This window comes from Saccopteryx leptura, chromosome 2 (assembly GCF_036850995.1).
Source record: "Saccopteryx leptura isolate mSacLep1 chromosome 2, mSacLep1_pri_phased_curated, whole genome shotgun sequence".
Taxonomy (NCBI): Eukaryota; Metazoa; Chordata; class Mammalia; order Chiroptera; family Emballonuridae; genus Saccopteryx; species Saccopteryx leptura.
In genome coordinates this window covers 13,891,834-13,911,069 of record NC_089504.1, presented here as the reverse complement: position 1 = coordinate 13,911,069, position 19,236 = coordinate 13,891,834, and the positions used below count along the sequence as shown (strand labels likewise).

At 54.9% G+C, this 19,236-nt stretch overlaps 2 protein-coding genes across 11 annotated transcripts in view; one reads left to right on the top strand and one right to left on the bottom strand.

The window, feature by feature from the left end:
• The window catches only part of GGTA1 (glycoprotein alpha-galactosyltransferase 1 (inactive)), a 381,241-nt gene that overhangs the window by 253,406 nt on the left and 108,599 nt on the right, over positions 1-19,236 (bottom strand). The window lies entirely within an intron of this gene.
• The window catches only part of DAB2IP (DAB2 interacting protein), a 199,017-nt gene that overhangs the window by 109,516 nt on the left and 70,265 nt on the right, over positions 1-19,236 (top strand). For all 10 annotated transcript variants that reach the window (XM_066367248.1, XM_066367245.1, XM_066367251.1 and 7 more), the window contains one exon: positions 1,612-1,757. In XM_066367248.1, coding sequence (XP_066223345.1) covers positions 1,612-1,757 — 146 coding nt within the window. The remainder of the gene's footprint in view (positions 1-1,611; positions 1,758-19,236) is intronic.

The following is a 19,236-nucleotide window of genomic DNA, read 5'->3' as shown; positions in this document are numbered from 1 at the left end:
AAGGGGAGAAAAGGGAAAGCTTGAAGAGGGTGGGCAGCAGAGGGGTCCTGTGGCAGAAGCTGTCTCTAGGTAGGCTTGGAAGCTGTGTATCCTTGGGTGAGTCATCTTACCTCTCTGAGCAAGGTTTCTTTATTTGCAGAAAGTGAAAATGTTTTTCTGTTTGTGTGGGTGATGAGATGATGTATACACCCAATGTTTGACCTTGTCGTGTCTAGGGTATTGGGGCCCTAGAGAGGGACAGGGCATGACCTATAGCAAATGTTCCCCTTTTCCTTTGGACCAGAGAGGGCCCCCAAGCCTATCTAGTTTGTGAGATGGATGAAATGTGATGTTCAGATTGTATACAACATCAACTTAAAAATAAGTTAATATCACATTTACTTGGAATTGAGGCTGGGTTGGTGAATCCCTAAAATACTTAGACAACTCCTCCCTCCCCACCCCCAGTTTTCTTCTTTCCAGCATCCTGTGTACTCCAAGTTCAGAGCACTCCAGGCTGTGGCCCCTTGAGGCTCAAAATCTCCCTATTCCCTTGAGAAGGAATCACTGGTTCAGCCTGCATGTATTAAATTAAACACCCGTCTGGGCCATTGGGCCAGGAGCTCATGGGGCTGGGGGTAGGATTAAGTTCTGCCCTCAGAGTCTAGGGAAGATGGACAGAAGGCCTGAATGCTCTCTCCCAGCAGCTGAGGTCTGCCATACTCCTCCCAGGAGCAGATCCCTCCCCACCATCCTTTCATGAATGGGCCAGGCAGCTGTCTTTTCACCTTAGGCTCTGACTTTCCTGGGATCTGGCTCCAAATCTTGAAGCATGCAATGGGTGTACGTACTCAGCAAGCCCTCAGCCCCTTTGCCCCTCCCTGAGCACTAGGGACCCTGGACCCAAGGTGGTTGCCTCTGCTGGGATACTATGGCTCCAGTTAAAAGGCTCCACCCTAAGGGCTAGTGATGATTGTCTGCGGAAAGAGAATTACCCAGGTTAGGGATCCAGGTGGCTAGTATAGCCGGCCGCCCCCTAGAGGACCACACGCCTGCTCTCAGAGCCTTAGTTTCCCCGATCTGTACGACCGGAGGTGAGAACACCGACCTCGGGTGGAAGTAGGCGTTTAGTCAATCTGGGACGGCGTGGGGGGCGTGTTCCTCAAGGTGGGTGGGGGGTGTGACCTTGTTCCGGGATGCTGTGAGGAGAGGCCGCTGCTGCCCAAGCCCGGTGGGGTCCCCGTCCCTCCGCAGCCCCGCCCCCTCGGCCCCTGCCCTCGAGCCCGGGGGGCTCGGGCAGCCTCGGCCGCGGACGGCGCGGCTCGGCTCCGCGTCTCCATGGCAACAGCGGCTTAGGGGGCGGGGGCGACGTGGCGGGCTGGGCTGGGCTAGGTTGGGCTGGGCGGGCGGCGCGGGGTGGGCTGGGCCGCGCTGCGCGGGCCGGGCCGTCGGCGCTCGGTCGGCGGGCGGGCGGCGCGGGCCGCGAGCTGCTGGGGCCGAGCCCGAGCCCGCGCCCGCCCTCGGCCGCGCGGCCGCCCGAGCCGGGGCGCGGGTCCCGCGCGGGTCCCGGACCCGGCGCCGTCTCCGCGCTAACCCCGCCTCCCCTTCCCCTTCTTGTCGCCCCGCGCGCAGGGCTTCCTCAGCCGCCGCCTCAAGGGCTCCATCAAGCGCACCAAGAGCCAGCCCAAGCTGGACCGCAACCACAGCTTCCGCCACATCCTGCCGGGGTTCCGGAGCGCTGCCGCCGCCGCCGCCTCCTCCGCCGCGGACAATGAGAGGTGAGCCCGCCCGGCCCGGCCTGGCCTCCCCGCGCCGCCCGCCCGGGATGCGCCCCGGAGGGCGCGGGGACAAAGCGGGAGCCGGCGCCGGCGCGCGCTGAGAGCGGGAGGGCACGCCACGCCGCCTTCCGGCCACTTGTGGGGCCACCTCGGACTGGGGGCACGACGGGTGGACCCTTCTCTTACCCCCCGGCGTGAGGCCGGGCGGGAAGTGCCCTCGCCGAGAAGTCCTGCCTCGCCTTGCTGAGGTGGGCATTGTTTCCCGGGCGATGCAGTGCCCGGAGCTGGGGACAGAAGTCGCACCTCCACCCCCAGGACTCACCCCTTTGCCCCTGGAGTCCCTGGGTATCCGATACAAAAGGCATTTTCCGCTGGGTTTTGCTGAAACCCGTGGTGAGGAAAAGGGTGAACATCTGGAGGGGAGGAGCAGGGGGCTGGGCTGCTTAGGGGGCACATCTGCTCTAAGTAGGGCGCGCGTGCTCCGCTGGGGGCTGGGGCGAGCCGAGCGGGCAGTGCCGGGGCCGCGAGCTCAGGGGCATCGCCAGAGGCTGGGAAGAAGGGCCTATCCTCTCCAGCCTGGGCAGCTGCTTCCCTTCCTTACCTCTCTACTCCCAGGGGTGTCTCCTGTTCCCTGTTTCCTTTTCCAAGGCAAGCCCGGAGCAGGGTGTGGAAATTCCGGGGGAGGTGGCTTGCGGGGCAGAGGAGGAGAGGGAGGAGGTAGTTCAGCCTGCCCAGAGTCACCGGCAAACCGAGCAGGCAGGCTTCAGCTCGCAAGGGCAAGCCATCCTGTCCGCGCGTGTGGGGGCACTGGGCGGACACAGTGTATTGGGGCCCAGGTCCCACTTCTTGAGCCATGCCAGGCTCAGCACCTTTCCACTTGGGCGCAGGTACAGTGATGGATTCCGGTGCCAGTTAGAACGTATTCCTGCTTAGATAGTGGAGGTGAAAGAATGGGCAGGCACCAGAGAGCCTTTTCAGCATTCAGTCCTGACATCTCAGGCCCCTGGCATCTGCCTTCATAGGGCTGTGCCCTGTGTATGATCGGCGAGTTGGCGAGTAGGGGAGGCACAAGGAGAATGAAAATGTCTCTCCACTCTCCCTTGGTTGCAGCAAGCAGAGGAGTACAAGTTATAGCCCAACTCTTGCCTGAGGTTGAGTGACTTGAACTGACCCCTAGCATATTTCTGGAGTAGCCCCGGTTAGGATTACTAGACCTTTCATTTCCACCAGCCCAGAGCTGCTCTCTCCAGTGCAGCCCTACTGCTGCCTGCAGCTGGTTTCTTGCCCCAGCTGCCAAACCCAGCCTGAGGCAGGACCCTCTGCCTTTCTCTGATGGCCAGGGTGCCCCAGGGGACCAGGCGTGCCCTGGCAGGCAGATGCATCCAGGGCCAGAGCTCAGCGCTGGGTGCAGCCACTGCGTCTTTGAAAATCTAGCTTACCATCTTTGTTATTGTCTGGGCGGCAGGCCACCCGGTTTGCTGCCTTGCTCCCTCCGCCCAGCCCCGCCTCCGGCTTTCTCCCCCAGGAACATGCCCTTCTCTGCGCTTTCCCTGGCGGGGGTCAGGACCCTCTGCACCCGCATGCGGGGGCTTGTGTACGTACCCCGTTTTGTGTGCATGGGTTGATTGTAGGGAGCAGGAGAGACAGCAGGCAGTCCAGCCTCGGAGAGTGTCTGCCCTCCCGGGAGCAGACAGCGTGCATGCCATGTTTACCTCCCTCCAGCGGAGAGCCTGCACGGAGAAGCTGGCGAACGCTGGCCTGGCAGCCCTAGCTGGAGGTTGGGGCATGGTCGAGATGACCTCGAGGAGGTCCTACCCAGCTCGGCCTCAGGTCAGCCTTGCCATATGCCGAAGGGGCGCGGAGTGGGGGGTTGGGAGTGAATCTGGATAAGCCCATTTCTAGAAGCGGTGGTAAACGGTAGCGGTTGGAGCAGAATGGCACTGGCAGTGGTGTGGAATTGTCTTATTAATTTTCTATAAACAAATCTGGCTCGGTGGCTTCTCTGGCATAGGAAGGGAGCCCAGATTTCCTACGGATAGGCAGAGAGACTGAGTTTGAAATCTCTCTTCTCAGCCTTGGAGCTGAAATACGCTTTGCTAGCACTGGGGTCTCTGGTTTTGCTGCTTTGGCTAGAAAATAGATTCACCGGCTGCTGCTGGGATGGGTGGGCACATGTTTCTTTGGGGCGCTCTGTGGAGTCGTCCTCTTTGGAGTTGAATAAAACCAACTAGGGTGGCTCAGCTCCCCCAAAGCTCATGGTCTAACCTAGCGAGAGGTGAGGCGGCTCCCTTTACTCTGACTTTGCGTGGTCGTAGCATGAAGCCTGGGAGGACAGAAAGGCTGCCTTCTGCTAGGTTAAGCAGTGAGGAGGGGTTGAATCTGGCTCCTTGGGATCCCCTCTGGGCTGCCATGCCTCCCGCTGGGGAGGAGAGTAAGTTCAGAGATGCCGGTCTCTGTGAGAGAATGGGGATGAGAAGAGGAGCTTCTAGTGTGAGCTCTGGTGTCTATGCCCCCTCCCTCCCCTGCCCCATGTAGATAAACAGAACGGAGCGCTTGGGGGCGGCCACTTGTGTTCTGACTTTGGGTGAACCTGTCTGCTTTATGGCTGTTGAGGTGGCTTTGTTGCATGTTGTCTCTACAAAGTGCTCTGTAGGGGAGGTTATTATTTGCATTGGGAATTCTCTCACTTGGAGGTTAGAAACCTCCCTGGGCTCCCCGGGAAAGGAATCTGCCCCAGGGGTGGTGACACTGAGGCTGGCCGGTTGGGGGAGAGGGCGCCCTCTAGTTATGAGGCTGGGGTCAGGCCAGCCAGGGCTTGGTGGGCGTTCTTGGGCACTGTGGGTCTCCAGGGCCACAGGACAGGTTTGAGCCATTGGCTCTCTTTCCCTGAAGTGGTGGGGTGAGATTCCCAGCTGGTCTCCAAAATCCCTGGGCCCCTTGACACTCATGTCTTTGGATGTTTGGAAATGAGCACCAAGGACAGGCAGTCACTCCCTCTGGGTAACAGAAGTGAGTGCCGCTCAGAGGCTCTCCCTGTGAAAGGGCTGCTGGCAGAAGCATTTTTGTTTTGCAGGCTGGAAATGTTGCCACTTCATTTAGGAGGCTATTTTAATGTGGGTAAAAGCCATCCAGGATGTGGTGGTTTTGCCTTCCCAGAAGATAATTTCTAAGTCACTCATTTATTTATTAATGTTCCTGAGTAGCTAGGAGGGTCAGCTAGCAATCTGATGCTTGTCTTCATCCCTTTTCTTCCTGATGTTGTTTCTGGGTGACTCTGGCCCTCCACACATGCTGGGATTTTTGTCTTCTCTGGCTCTCTACCTGTCCCCTTACACCTATAATTACTCTGCCGTGACTATTCCTGACCCCCCCTTCCCATTCTTCCCATTCTTCCAGAGCAGAGCTTATCATAGGAACTCAGGCGATCCAGGTGCAGGGGTGCGAGGCTGCTGTGTTCAGAGTTAGCGACGGATTCCCTCTCCCAGGGATCATGTTGCCTGGAGTTCCCACACCTGAAAGTTACTAATAGCAGGATTGCAGGCAGTGTGAGACTAGGGAGGGAGCTATTGGAGTGGCAGGTGGGGCTCCCGGAGGCCCTCAACTGGCCAGGACTGGGCAGGAATTAGTTCTGCCCCTTTGGGAGAGGACGTCCCTGGAAGGGGGCGAGGAAGCTTGATAAGAGCAGGGAAAATGGAAGCCTGGCTCCGTTTGGTTTCGTTGTTGACAGTAAGTGCAGGGGGGCTGGCTGCCCAGGCCTGGTTTTTCTGGTCTGCTCTCCTTCCCCTCCCATAGACAGTGCTTGTCTTTCTCTGCCTTCCCTCGGGGGTGACTATGCCGTTTGGACAGTTCCTAGGCATAATGGAAAGTATATGACCTTTGGATTTGAAGCCAGGCTTTCTTGGGGCAAGTTGCTTAACCTTTCTGAGTCTCAGTGTGCACATCTGCACAACGGGCCTGATGATAACGTTGGCGGAAACATTAATATTAATATCTTCAGAATGTATTTAATAGGAAGTGCCTGTCCTGTTCAGTGCTGTTTCCTTAGCAACTAACACCAGGTTTGCATATTTCTTAAATGTTTCTTAAGATTTTATTTAGGCCCTGGCCGTTTGGCTCAGCGGTAGAGTGTCGGCCTGGCGTGCGGGGGACCCGGGTTCGATTCTCGGCCAGGGCACATAGGAGATGCGCCTATTTGCTTCTCCACTCCCACCCCTCCTTCCTCTCTGTCTCTCTCTTCCCCTCCCGCAGCCAAGGCTCCATTGGAGCAAAGATGGCCCGGGCGCTAGGGATGGCTCCTTGGCCTCTGCCCCAGGCGCTAGAGTGGCTCTGGTCGCGGCAGAGCAATGCCCCAGAGGGGCAGAGCATCGCCCCCTCATGGGCAGAGCGTCGCCCCTGGTGGGCGTGCCGGGTGGATCCCGGTCGGGCGCATGCGGGAGTCTGTCTGACTGTCTCTCCCCGTTTCCAGCTTCAGAAAAATACAAAAAAAAAAAAAAAAAAAAAAAAAAAAAAAAGATTTTATTCAATAAGTAATAACAGGCAAAAGAGGCTAGCATGTGACAGGTTTTTAGTAAGTGGTGGTTAATATTGATAGGGAGAAATCCCTTCACTTTCGTAAGCCTCAGTTTTCTCATCAACGGCATGGGCATGAAAACAAGAAATTGTGAGGTGTGATTGTGAGGTTCGGGAAAGGTACTAGGTGTCGCTGTCCCTTGTGAGGTGGAAAGGGCTGCACAGAGGATCGTTATTACCTTGAACACAAGAAAGAGCGACCCAGTGACCTCTGTTTCTCTCTACACCTGGGAAAGCAAACAGAACTCTTCTATCTGTGTTTTAAAAAGTTATTTTACCGTGTGTGTGGGGGGAGTGGAGGAGGGTATGGGGGGATAAATGGTGATGGATGAAGACTTGATGGGGGGGTGAACACACAATATGGTGTACAGAAATTGTTGCGGAATTTGGGCACCTGAAACCTGTATTATTGTGTTAATCTGTGTCACCCCAATAAAATTCAATTAAAATCGATTTTAAAAGTTACATCTTACGTTGGATCATACTTGTTTTTAATCACTCAGACATTTAGGTTATCTAGCTTTTATTAAAAATTATGCTGGTATTTAAATCCTTGAATACTTATCTTTTCTATATCTCTGATTGTTTTCTTAGGCTAAAGTCTTAGGAATGGAATTATTAAATCAGAGAATATAAATAGTTTGTAGTTTTTTCATAGAAATGCCCCCCCCCCCACTGAAAGCCTAAAATAATTTACACTCCCTCAGTGATGATCGAAAGTGCTCACCCGTTTCCTCATACCCTTAAAAGTATTGGGTGTCATCATTAAAACAACCTTTGTTGTTTGAATAGGCAGAAAATGTGGTATTTCTTTGTTACTTGCATTTCTTTGCTTGTTAGTGATTGAATATTGTTTTGAGTTTAGTGGACGGGAGTGCTTTTTATTTTGAGTCTTGTCTATTCCTGTCCTTTGCGTTCTGAACACTGACAAACCCCTTGCAGGATTCTCGGTTGCTTTGCACGGCCTCCCTCTGCTCGGAGAGGCCCCCGTGTAGGTGGATCTTTGTTAAATGGGCCTCTGCCTTCCAAGAGGTATGGCAGGGAATTCCTTAATTATCTGCCAGGCAGGCTCTCCAGCTCTCTCCTCTCTCCCCTCCCTTCCTCTCCATAAGGGAATCAGATTTAATTCTTAATCCGATAATTATCATAAGGAGGCTTGGTATTTACACAGCACTTGGAGAGGTCTTCTGCCCTACTGGGTAAGTGGGCGGTGAAGGCACGGTTAGATTCAGGGAAACTGAGGCACACGGTCAGAGGCATGGAGGTGGGACCATCACAGAAGCCAGGCCTTGCCACCGGGTCCTGACCCACCTGCAGCATTGTACTTGGAGCCCCGTGGACACCTCTGGTGTCAGGGCTGACCAGAGCTCCGCACACAAGCACGTGATTCTGAGCCTCATCTCCAGAGAGAGAGGGAAAGCCACAGAACACGACTCGGACGCAGAGAAGAGCCAATTTATTTTTTGCCTTCTCATTTTTATCACCCTCCTTTTAGATCTGCGGCTCCCTCGTGTATCTTCAGAGATCCGAGCCGGGCAATATTTTTAGGAACGGTGGAAATTAGCTAGTGAGAATGTGACCAGCCCCAGGCTGGGGTTTCAAAGGCTAGAGAAGCCTTTCTTCGCACAAGCATCTGTAGCTATGTGTGTCTGTGTGTGCATGTTTGTGTGTGTCTTGCAAGTGCGCACCTGCCCTCATGAGTGTGTGTGCACGTTATATGTAAATGTTCTACATGCCTGCGCATTTGAAATGAGTAATCACATGTAAAGCATTTGGAACAGTGCTTGACACTTCATACTGCGTTGGACCATAAGAAGTGGCTGTTTTTGTAGGTCCAGTGGGGGCATGTGGTTCAATCTTATACGTGCTTAATAACTGTTGACTCTCCTCATTGTTATGGCGTCTGTTTTCTTCTTATGTGTACATGTGTGTATAGTATGTCCTGTGTTTGAGCTCTCACCTGTGCATATCTGGGTGCAGTTTCTGTGTGGGTGTGAGTTTTGTGAATAAACCCCCACCTTCTGGGGGAAAACGTTCTAGGGCTCAGCATATACCTGGGGCATGAGGACAGCAGCCCTCCTAATTCCGTTTTGCCTTAAGGTGCCAGCAGAGCCCAGGCCTGGGGTGTCAGGCCTGAGGGGTGCCTTGGGGCCCACCACATTCTCTCCAGGTAACCCTGCCTGTTTTCAGGCCCTGAGTCTGAGGATATGCAAATTGACTCTTTAATGGAATTCCTTTGCAAAATATTACTTGAAGCAGAAAGTTAATTACCAGGCTCTAATTAATGGCTATTTTAGAAGGCCACAGAAGAGATCACAGGGAGACTGAGAAGGCAGGAAGGGAAGCATCTAGCTCGCCCCGCCCACTGGCCGGTGACTCCTTCCCAGGTGGCAGAGCACACTGGCTTCTCCCCTGCCCTGAGCCGCCGCCCACTCCCTCCTGGCGATTGGCTGAGGGTGAGTGAAAAGGCGCTCTGTGCATGAAGAAGCCCTGGTGTTCTGAGGAGTGGCCTGGGCTGTGTTCCCACCTGGGGGTGGGGTGTGTGAGTAGCTGCGGATAGCAGGCCTGGGCTCAGGTGAGGCTGGAGCACCTCACCCTCACCTGTGTCCTCTGAGGCCTCCGGTCAGCCGGGTGACATGCCCAGGTCTGTGCTCTGGGAGGACAGTCACTGGTCACTAACTCCTTGGTGAAACTAACCCCTTTCCTATCCTTCCAGAGGCCTTTGGGCTGCTGCCTTACCGACCCCCGTGTCCTCCCGTCTCCCCCAATGCCTGAGGCAGCTTATGGAAAGGCCAGCTCTCTACCAGGTCGCAGTCCCCTCCTCCCTGTGTCTCCGTACACCCCCAGTGCTGGAGGTGAAGTTACCTGTGGCCATGCCTCCCTGCCTACCTCAAAGGACTGGCTGAAAGCCTGAGGAGATTGTTGTGATAGAAATGATGGGAAGTTTCCCTTCCCAGCCGGGGGTGCCAGGAAGGGTGGCCTGGGTTACTGCCACCTCCTGAGGTGGAGGGGGTCTCTGTCCTCTATGGCATGTGGGGTATGAGCCTGTGGGTGGGCACACAGCCTTGGCTCCCCACTCAGTCTTGTCTGTAGGCCACCCTGCATGCCAGCTGGGTGCACTTGTAGGAACCTTACTTGACATTTGGAAGGCAGGTCCTTGTGGAAGCCACCGGTTGTGCACCTGGGGTCCCCTCTGAGCCAGGCGGTGGTGGGGTGAGGACCCAGGGGGAGCAGAGGGAGATAGGATTCCCCACCTGCAAAGGTCCCTGGCAGACTGCCTGGGAATACCCTGGGCATTTGGGGGTGGCAAGAAGTGACCCTAAGACTGGAGGTCAAGCCTAATCCTTGGGGTATGCCATGAATAGGGGCTCCCTGCTACCCACACTTACACCCGCTCAGGAAGCCTGCAAGCACCTGACTTTGAGGGTTGTCCCTTCGAAGACCTCAGCTGATGGCAGTGGCCCGAGCGGGTTAGTTGGAAGGTCTAACTTTGAGCCTTGAGGAAGAGCTCAGGGTTTGCCCAGGGAATGTGCTTCTGTGTTGTAGGAGGGGCGGGGCCGGAGGCAGCCTTAAGAACTCCTTAGAGGTTTTCCCAAAAGCAGCCTGAGCAGGGCTTTGCTGTCCCCACTCTTCCGCTGCCTCTCCCATGCTGCCACTTGTCCCTTGACTGTCACAGTCCAAGCTAGAGTGAACAGAGTTCAGGAGTTACAGGAGCTTGGCTCAATTCAGTGGAACAACCTTGGAAAAGTCAGCGAGTCTTAGTTTTCCCATCTCTTGAGTGAGGCCAGTGGGGCAGGAATTGGTCCAGCCAGAGGGTGGATTTGCACACCTCCCTGCGTCAGATGCTCTGTGGGGTGTTCCTCCAGCCACGGTGATCCCTGACCTCCCTCTCCCAGGGGACAGCCCCCATGAGAGGCCTCTTCTTTGGCTCCTGTTCCAACTGGCTCTGGCTACTGCCCAGTTAACCCTCGGACCTGCCTGTTGCCCTGACCTTCCTTGCATCCTCAGGGCCCTCGTTTGCAGGCCAGACATGATTCTAAAAGAGAGCAGTGGGCAGAGATCGATATGCCACCCTGGTAGCGCAGGCTCTGATTTAATGTGATGGTGTCGTGGGGGGGTCTCCTACCCGGGCAGTGAATTAGTGCGGCAGCTCCCTGTGCCCACTGACTAAGGGGAAGTTAATTTCATGCTCCGTCTTTTTGACATTCGTAATCAAGGCGCTGTATTGCAGCTGCAGACTGAGCACGTGAAGGATGTGGGAGCCTCAACAATTCCTATTTCCAGTGAAGGGGATTGATTAATAGATTGTCCACAGCCCCACCCACTCTGCTCCTCGTCCCCCTTCCTGCCTTCTTCCCCCCTTTCCGGTCCCCCCCCCCCCCCGATCCCATCAGGACACTCGGTCTTGGAATTGACTGTGGGAAGCGGAGAGGCTGGCTTCTGAGTAGGACTGACCCCTCATCCTCACAAGCCCGTATGAAGAGGGACTGATTGCCAGGGACAGCTGGTAAAATGCAGACTCCTCGGCCCCATCCCACACCTTCCACATTAGACTGTGGTGGAGCAATCGAGTTCCCCCGAAGCTTGAGAACTGCTGCCCAAAGTTTCTTTTGCAGCAAGAGGCAGGAATTGTGCCCTAGCCGTGGGCTAGCAACTTGCCTAGGCACTGCCCAGCTGTTTTCCTAATGACTGCTTGTGGTGAGGGGGGTTTTGTTTCCCATTTCACAGAAACTGAAACTCCAAGGGGGGAATGTGACTGGCTCAGAGTCACACATTGGGGGACGCCATGTTCAGGCAATCCGTTCTCTGGTTGGGGCCCCCCCATTAGGATGCAGGCCCTTTCTTTTTATGGATGTGGTGCCTTTTTCTTTAAATTTATTGGGGTGACGTTGGTTGATAAGATTGCATAGATTTCAAATGTACATTTCTGTGATGCGTGCTCTGTATATTGCATTGTGTGCCCACCACCCAAAGTCATGTCACCTTCCGTCACCATGTGTTTGATTCCCTCCACCCTTTGCTACCCCTCCCTACCCCCTTCTCTGTGGTAACCGCTGTTGTTTACAAGTTTTTGTTTGTGTCTTTTGTTTGTTCATGTGTTGATTTTTGTTTTATTTTCCTCATATGACTGAAATCATATGGTTATTAACTTCTTCTGTCTTTCTTCACTTAGCATGATATTCTCAAGATCTGTTCGTGTCGCAAATGGCAGTATTTCATCTTTATTCGTGGCTGACTAGTATTCCATTGTATATATGTACCATTGTGTCTTCTTTATTCAGTCCTCTTTTAAAGGCTACTTCAGTTTCCATGTCTTAGCCACTGTGAATAATGCTGCAATGAATGTAGGGGTGCATATATTCTTGTGAATAAATGTTATCAAAATTTTCAGGTAGATGCCCGGAAGCGGGCTTGCTGGGTCATATGGTAACTCTGTTCTTGATTTTTTGAGGAACCTCCATGCTGTTTTCCACAGTGCCCTGCCGGTTCACATTCCCACCAGCAGTGAATGGGTGGTGGTGGCTTTGGACATCCACCTTCTCCGTCCTAGAGGCGCGCCAGGAGCCCCCTCCTGTGCTCACACAGGGCTCCTCACTGGAAGAAGATGCCCCAGGTCTCCCAAGAGTGTGTAGAGCCGTTAGGTCCTTTATGACTGTGACCTACATTTTACAGGGGACGCGGGTGAGGCTCAGAGAGGTGAGGGGGCAGATATGAGTTGGAACTAGTCTTCTAACTTCAGGTCCAGTGCTCGCCCACCTGTGCCACTCTTCCGGCCATCTCCCCAGTCACAGGTGGGGAAACTGAGGTTCAGAGAAGTGTAGTCATTTACCAGGATCAAGTGAATGGCTATGCTGCTGTTCGAGCCCAGGACCACTGAGTAAAAGTCCGGAGAATAGGACTAGCCAGCATTTCGGGGCTGGACCAGGTGCCCTTGGCCCCCACCTGGGCGTTGAGTCTTGCCACACAGCCCAGAGGGTCTCGGCTCACAATTGGAAATGGCCGTCTATGCTGAGGCCCCTGGGAGAGGCCAGGCCAGCTGAGGTGGGCTGTCCTCCCAGCTGAGGAGGCCAGGTACCTGCTGAGGGTTTGAGGAGGAGGGGAGGGGTGGGGGGAGTCTGGGCCATGGGTCATGGAACTAGAATTCGAACCATGACTGCCTTACTCAGAGCCCCGTCCCCACACTGCCACTTGGGGAGGAGATGTATTAGTAACTCGGAGCCAGTCAAGGCCCAGCTCCACCGACTGCTTCTCGGTGAGCCTCAGTTTTCTATCTCAGGAAAGCAGAAACCAGAACTGGTATCTGGGGAGGCAGGACTCTGGGGTTTCTGAGAGGGAAGCAGGCAGCAGAGGGTGGTACAGGCATCTTCCCAGGCGTGGCGCACCGGCTTCGGGTCACAGTGCCCTGGAGCTGCAGGATGGAGCGCGGTGCAGGTGGGTGGGCGGGATGCTCTCCATCTTTGCACTCTTCACGTGCAGGCTTCTCCTGGTGCTGTGAGAACAACCCCCTGCCTCTGAGTGGCCACTCGTGGTGGGCCGGGCTCCGCGGCCGGCGCCTTCGTGTCCATTTTCTCATTTCCAGCCCTTACAGCAGCACGGTGAAGGGTAGGGGCTATTACCACCCTCATCTTACAGAGAAGATTGAGGCGCAGACAGACCGAGCCGCAGGCCCAAGTCATAGAGCTCGTAAGTGTGGGAGCCGGGACTCAGACTCGGGGGTCTGACTTTATTATGGAAAAGCCCTGGCATCACCCCCACAGCTGTCTGTTCATACGCCCCATTGTACAGGTGACATGCTCTGCCAGTAATAATGCCAGTACTCTAGCTGCCACAGAGGAAGCGTCTCCTGTGTACCGGCGCGGCGTATGGACGTCATCCCTAATCCTCCTGACTACTTTTGTTTTACCCCCCCCCCCCCCGTTTATACGTGATGAAACTGGCCTTGGAGGGTGAAAGCTCTTATTGGGGATTGCCCTCAGGGCGAATTTAGAATCTAGATCTCCACGGACCCAAAGCCAGGATCCTCTCTAGTGTAATAACTTACAGGGTGAGCACACCCTGTGGGCCCGGCCTGCTCTCAGCACGCCCCTGGGAGGACTCGGAGGACTCGCCACACACTGTTCCCATTCCTGGTTCACAGTCAGGAAACATGAGTTGCATAGCTGGCATGGCAGACCTAGGATTTGAACGCAGGTAGCCTGGCCCCCAAGTCCGCTCTTCCCTACCGTCTAGTACTGCCGAAGCCCTATTTTACAGGTGAGGAAACTGAGGTTCCAGCAAGTAAAAGCGACTTACCCTGAGGCAGGCAGCAGGTGAGTGGCAGAGATGGGATTTGCACCTAAATCTTTCCAGTGTTTTACTGTCTCCCACCTGAGAGAGCAGGACAGCTGTTGGTGGGGTGGAGGGGTGTCCCGGGGCACCCGGAGCTCTGCAGGAGGCTGCTGTCGGGGCTGAAGTCCCGAGGTAGTAGGGTGGCAGCGGAGGCGGGCGTTCGTCCTGGCCTCTGTGGGTGGGGTCCCCAGGATGTGAAGGTGGGGCTGGCTTGGTGGCTGCCTCCCACATTTGTAGCTGAGCGGTGATTGTTAAGTGTCCTTCTCTGCTGGCTCCCCCAGGTTCTAGGCCCTCACATCTCTCTTCTTGGCAGAGCTGATGAGCTGCGGCCGCATTTGGGTCTATGGCTTTATGATGCTGGGCGAGGTGGGGTGGGGTGGGGTGGGTAGACGAGGTCATGGGTAGGCTAACCTGGCCCTGCCCTGTACCTCTCCTTCCTCTGCAGGTCAGCCTGTAAAGGACACTTTTATTATTGCCCAGGAGGGTAAAGAGGAAAAAAACCAGGGATGATGGCGGGCAGACACTCCCCAGACCAGCCCTGGTCTGGACCTGTGGGAGGATGGGCGAGCCCAGTGCTGAGACTCCCAGCAGGACTGGTGGAGGGCCACTGTGCTCTGTGGACCCGAGATGGCGAGATGGTGCTGCGCATGTGTACCTGCCGGGCCTCGGGGAGGGAGCTGGATGTGGCTGTGGGCAGTGGCAGTGCCGTGGCCAGGTGCTCTGGCCTGCCCAAGGTGGTCTCGTCCCGTAGCCCTGGGCACGTGAAGTCACCATGTTCAGTTTATGAGAGGACTGAAAACCCGCTCCGAGGTTCAGAGTCAGGGAGGGTGGGGCTGCCAGGGACTGTAGCGAGCAGTCTGTCCAGAGTTCCTCAGACTTGGTTCCTGAGGCTCCTGGAGGTGAGACCAGTTGCTTTCCTCCCGGGTATGTGGCATCTGGGAGTCCCTGCGATCCACGACATTGAAGGCCCCGAGCGGTCCTGCAGTCAGTCTCCCTGCGTCAGTCCAGGCTTTCCTGTCCCTCCACCCCGCTCCCACCCCAGGAGCAGTGGAGTTCTGCAGAACATTCCTTGGTAAACAGTAATTTTAAATGTTGCCTCTCCTTAGAAGTGTGCTTTTTAAGAGGGAATTTGGGAAGTATTCCATGCCTTCAGGACCTACAGGAGTAAGTCCCGTGCAGTAGTGTTGCTTGCCCAGCAACAGGTATTGGGGTGTGTTTTTCTGGAATAAGGTATCCCCACATTCTCACAATCATACCTCAAAGCAGCTACCAGCTCTCCTGTGTGTGGGGTGGGGCCTGGCTCTGGGCAGAGCCCTCTGTGGGCAGAGCCTGAGGGGTTATGCCCCCTTTTGTAAGCTGGGTGGCTCCCTCCTGGCATCCATCATCTCGGGCTCTGGGCATCCCCATCCCCCACTGGACTCCTGTAGAAGGCAGCAGTAGGGCAGTGGCTGCCCACTGATTTGCATAATTGTACCGTCCCCTGAATAATTAATAAAGCTCTGTCCTTGCTGGGAGCAATGTCTGCACCATTATGGATGGTTTGCGGAGCTCTTCCAGGGAGCCCATGGTTCCTGGACTCCTCGGCCTTTCCTGGCATGAGCCCCCCAGAGAGAGGAGAGGGCACTGGGTCGGAGGGGTCTGTCCACATAGCCTCACGCCAGGCGGGCAGCAGGCGGCGGGGTGGGTAGTAAAGGCTTCTTTCAGGATCCACAAATGGGGGTGGAGCTCACACATGACCTCGGATTCTGTGTTCTGCTTCATGTAGTCGGTCCCACAGGTTCTTCTCTGAAGTGCAGTCAGCTGTTGTGGAGACCAGGCCCCCTTTGCCGGGAGCCTGAGGAGGGACTGCTGACCCAGGGGGCAAGGGCAGTGATGGGCGTTGCCAGGCGAGGACAGGGGAGGGGAGGCATTTCTTCTTGAGGCCCTTCAATGCCTTTGAGTTTTTGGCCTTGGTAAGATAATGAGTAGCCTGGGAGTGCCTCCTATTTGAGGTTTGTAAGCCCCTTTTGTGTTGTTTCCTGGAAGGGAATTTTCTCCCTGAGGGTATGGGCTTGTCTCCTGGTCATGCTAGAAAGGGCAGTTGGGGGCTGGGTGTGCTCCTGACACGTGGATGACTTGGGAAAGGCCCTATCGTCTCTTTAAGCGGGGATGTACTTGAAAATTGAAAAGCCTTGCTCCTTCCCGCCTCCCCTAGTCGCTGTCCAAAGTGCCCACAGGAGTGTTTCTTAAACTGAATTGCGCGGAACACCGCATTCTTGCAATATTAATGGTCTCTTGAGATTAGAGGATTCCATAGTCCAAAGAAATGATGGAAGCAGCCAGTGACCCTGAGCAGGTTAGTTTCTCCGGTGCTTGTCTCCCTTGTATCTGGGTGTACTAGGGAACGTGCGTGTAGGGCGCTCTGCTTCCCGTCCACATGGACTGCCTGCGTCTGTTCGTGCATCGCCAGTGATGGGAGGATGCCCAGGCCATTGCCTAACAGTGCCAGCCCTTGGAAACCTTCCTCTTTGTCGAGTTTCCCTAACCAGCATTCCTGTGGCACTTTGTCATTTACCGCTTGGCCCTCCTACTGTCTGGGGAGGTGGCAGGGCAGGGATCATCCCCTTTTACAGATAAAGAAAATGAGGCTTGGAAAGCATAATTACCTCATCTAAGGCACGTGGATGGTGGTAGAGTTGGCATTTAAACCAGTGTCTGCTAGGCGGATCTTTGCCTCTTTCCCTTGGCCACCAAGAAACCATGTACTCCTTGGGTAAAGGTCAGTGCGTTGGCTGGCATTGGTCCTCAGGACTTTGGGGACCTGTTGCTCCTACAGCTCCCATCCCAACTTGCTTGTGGTAAGTTTCTGGCTGTAGGAAGTGGGTTAGCTAAAGCCCTGTTTAGTACACAGTATCTTAGCTGTGAGGCCTGGGTTCGGAGCCATGCACAGGTAATTTGCATAAAACTACCAGATGTCCTGTTCATCAAACCATTCTTGACTCACCCTTTTCTTTTGCCTTCTCTTTTTATAGGGTGAGTAGGCACTTACCTTGTGGGCAGGGAGGAGGAAGAGGGCAGGGGTGTCCAGCTGCTGTGCCTTTCTGCAGACCTCTCTGAGAGCCGCTGCCCAGGCCTGGTGGGTGGCCAAGGGCAGCCTGGGGTGAACCTATTGACAGCAGCTAGGCTCAGAGGCCACAGTTAGGCTGAGGAATGACTTCAGGGCTTACACCATTTTATGTCTCACGAGTGTCCTTGAGTCACACCATGAAAGGGACTGCATTGCCCCCAAGTGACACATCTACCGTATTCCCTAATGAACAGAATTCTACTGACACAGGGACCTAGGTCTGCATCTGGATCTCTGACTTTCTTCGTGATCTGGCAAGTTGTCTAATCTCTGAACCTTTGTCTTCTCGTCCTTAAAATGCGTGTGATAACGGTGCTGGCCTCCTAGGGCTCTGAGGTCTACATGGGATCATGTGAGTCACATGGTCATTCTATCATATCATCTCATGTGCACACACACTCTTACATGTGCACACGTCATATCTGAGACTTCAGAATCCTGCCAGCGTATCCGGCCTGGCCCTCGCAGGGTCTACTCCGTCATGTAGCAGGAGACGGCCCAAGACAGGCATGAAAAGATGTCGGTGCGGACATTTCTCCCACTTAAAAAATCAATACTCTGTGGTCTGCCTAATTGCTCTGTTGCTGCTAAATGAGTCATTATGGAGGGAAAATAGCAAATGCATTGTGAGATTAATGGGAAAAAATAGTTGGCAAATGACTTTGATTTGCTTCTGAAACTCCAAGAAGGTGTTCCTACAAGAAATCTGGAGAGCCGGGCACGGCCGAGACCCGGGAAGCAGCTTTTGGCGTTGAGAGGCTCCAGGGATGCCGGGTGGTCCAAGGGGGCCCTCTTAGGGCAGGGCATTGACCTGACTGTTGGAGGGGCTGGAAGTGGGAGTTCCTGAGTGGTCAGGTTTGGAGCCAGCGATGGGTCAGTGGGCTCTGGTGGCCTAGTCCTGGGGAGAGGGTCTGCTCCGTCCAGGTGTGGTGCTAGTGTGTGTGTGTGGGGCAGTGTTGGGCACAACCAGCCCGACCCCTCCCCTGGTGGAAGAGACAGCTAGAACGAATCCTCCCACAGGTAAATGTGGAGTTGCGTATGAGGCAGGTGTCCTGAAGGCAGTGTGAACCCTGAGCTGGAGGGTTGGACGTGTGGGGCCGATGGGGACAGCTTCCCCAAGGAAGAGGGGAGTGAGCTGAGCTCTCGGGAACAAGCCTGCTAGGCAGTTGGAGGGGCTTGTGCAGACCCACATGGGTCTGGGAGTGAGACGCTAAAAGGCGGCTTCTATGATAGATCGATCAATCAATCGATCACAGCCTTCACAGCACGAGTAGGAAGTAGATGTTTACTCATTTAGTAGGTGAGGAAACCCAAGCTGAAGGTGGCTAAGAGATTTGCCCAAGATCTTATGGCCTTTAAATGGTAGAGCTTGGATTTGAACCCAGGCCTGTGAAAACTCCAAGCCAAGGTACAACATACCCACCTGCTTCTGGGAGCTGGCCTGCTGCCATGAGAGTGTCTGCAGCCAGGGTCAGGGACATCACTCCTCTAGGGCTGGGCTCTGCGGAGGCTGCCTAAAAATCTGGTCTGGAAGGCTTAGGAATAGGACTGGGGCGGAGCTGGGACCTGCCAGCCCAAAGCCAGGCTTCTCTGCCTTATTGGGGTTTTGCTTCCTCTTAAAGGCAAATATGACTTGGGTAATTTTCTGATGATCAAAACACAAGTTAACTAATGACTCCAGTTTGAAAAGGCTCTGTTAAGAGCACACTTCTCCCAATGAAGTGGGTTCATTTCCTGCCATTCTTTCTAGCTGGCTGCCTGCAGAAGTGGGTAGAGGCGTGATCAGCTGAAGGTGTTTAGAGATCTGTGGACTTCCACAGGTTTTAGGAAGTTTCAGCAGCGGATGGGAAGTCCCCACGCATTCCTGTGGGCACTGGGAACGAGCCATTGGGGGCATCAGAGGTCATCACACCTGGCTTGGTTCTTGGGTATAGCTGAGCCTCGTGGAGCCATGGCAGAAAGAATCCAGAACCCAGGGGAGTCAGGTTTGCAGGTCTCGGGTTGGCCCCAGAACCTGTATTCATGACAAGCCCCTGGGTGATGCTGAGACAGCATTGAGACTTTTGGCTAGCAGTTCTGGATTCTCCCCCCTCTGGAAGGGTCCTGTGCCTCTGAGGGAAGGTGGTGGTGGAGGCGGCGGCAGCGGCGGCAGAGGCGCGATGCTCGGTTATTTGTTTGCGGAGTAACCTTGGAGCCAGATCTGCCAGTGCTTGCTCCAGCCTGGGAAACCAGGCCTCCTGGTGCCCATACGGACACTGGTATGTCCAGGGCAGAGCCGCCAGGTGGGCAGCTGAGCTTCAGACAAGGTAGGCTGGGATGCTTTGCTGCTGCTGTTGGCAGAAAACCAGTTTCAGCCCAGACTCTAATCAGACTGGCTCCGCCCTGCCCCTCTCCAAAAATCACAGCCCCCTGTGGAGAGGCTGAGTGTTTATTTGGTCTGGTTGAAGAGCCCTGGCTGAGGGCTCTTTGTCCTGC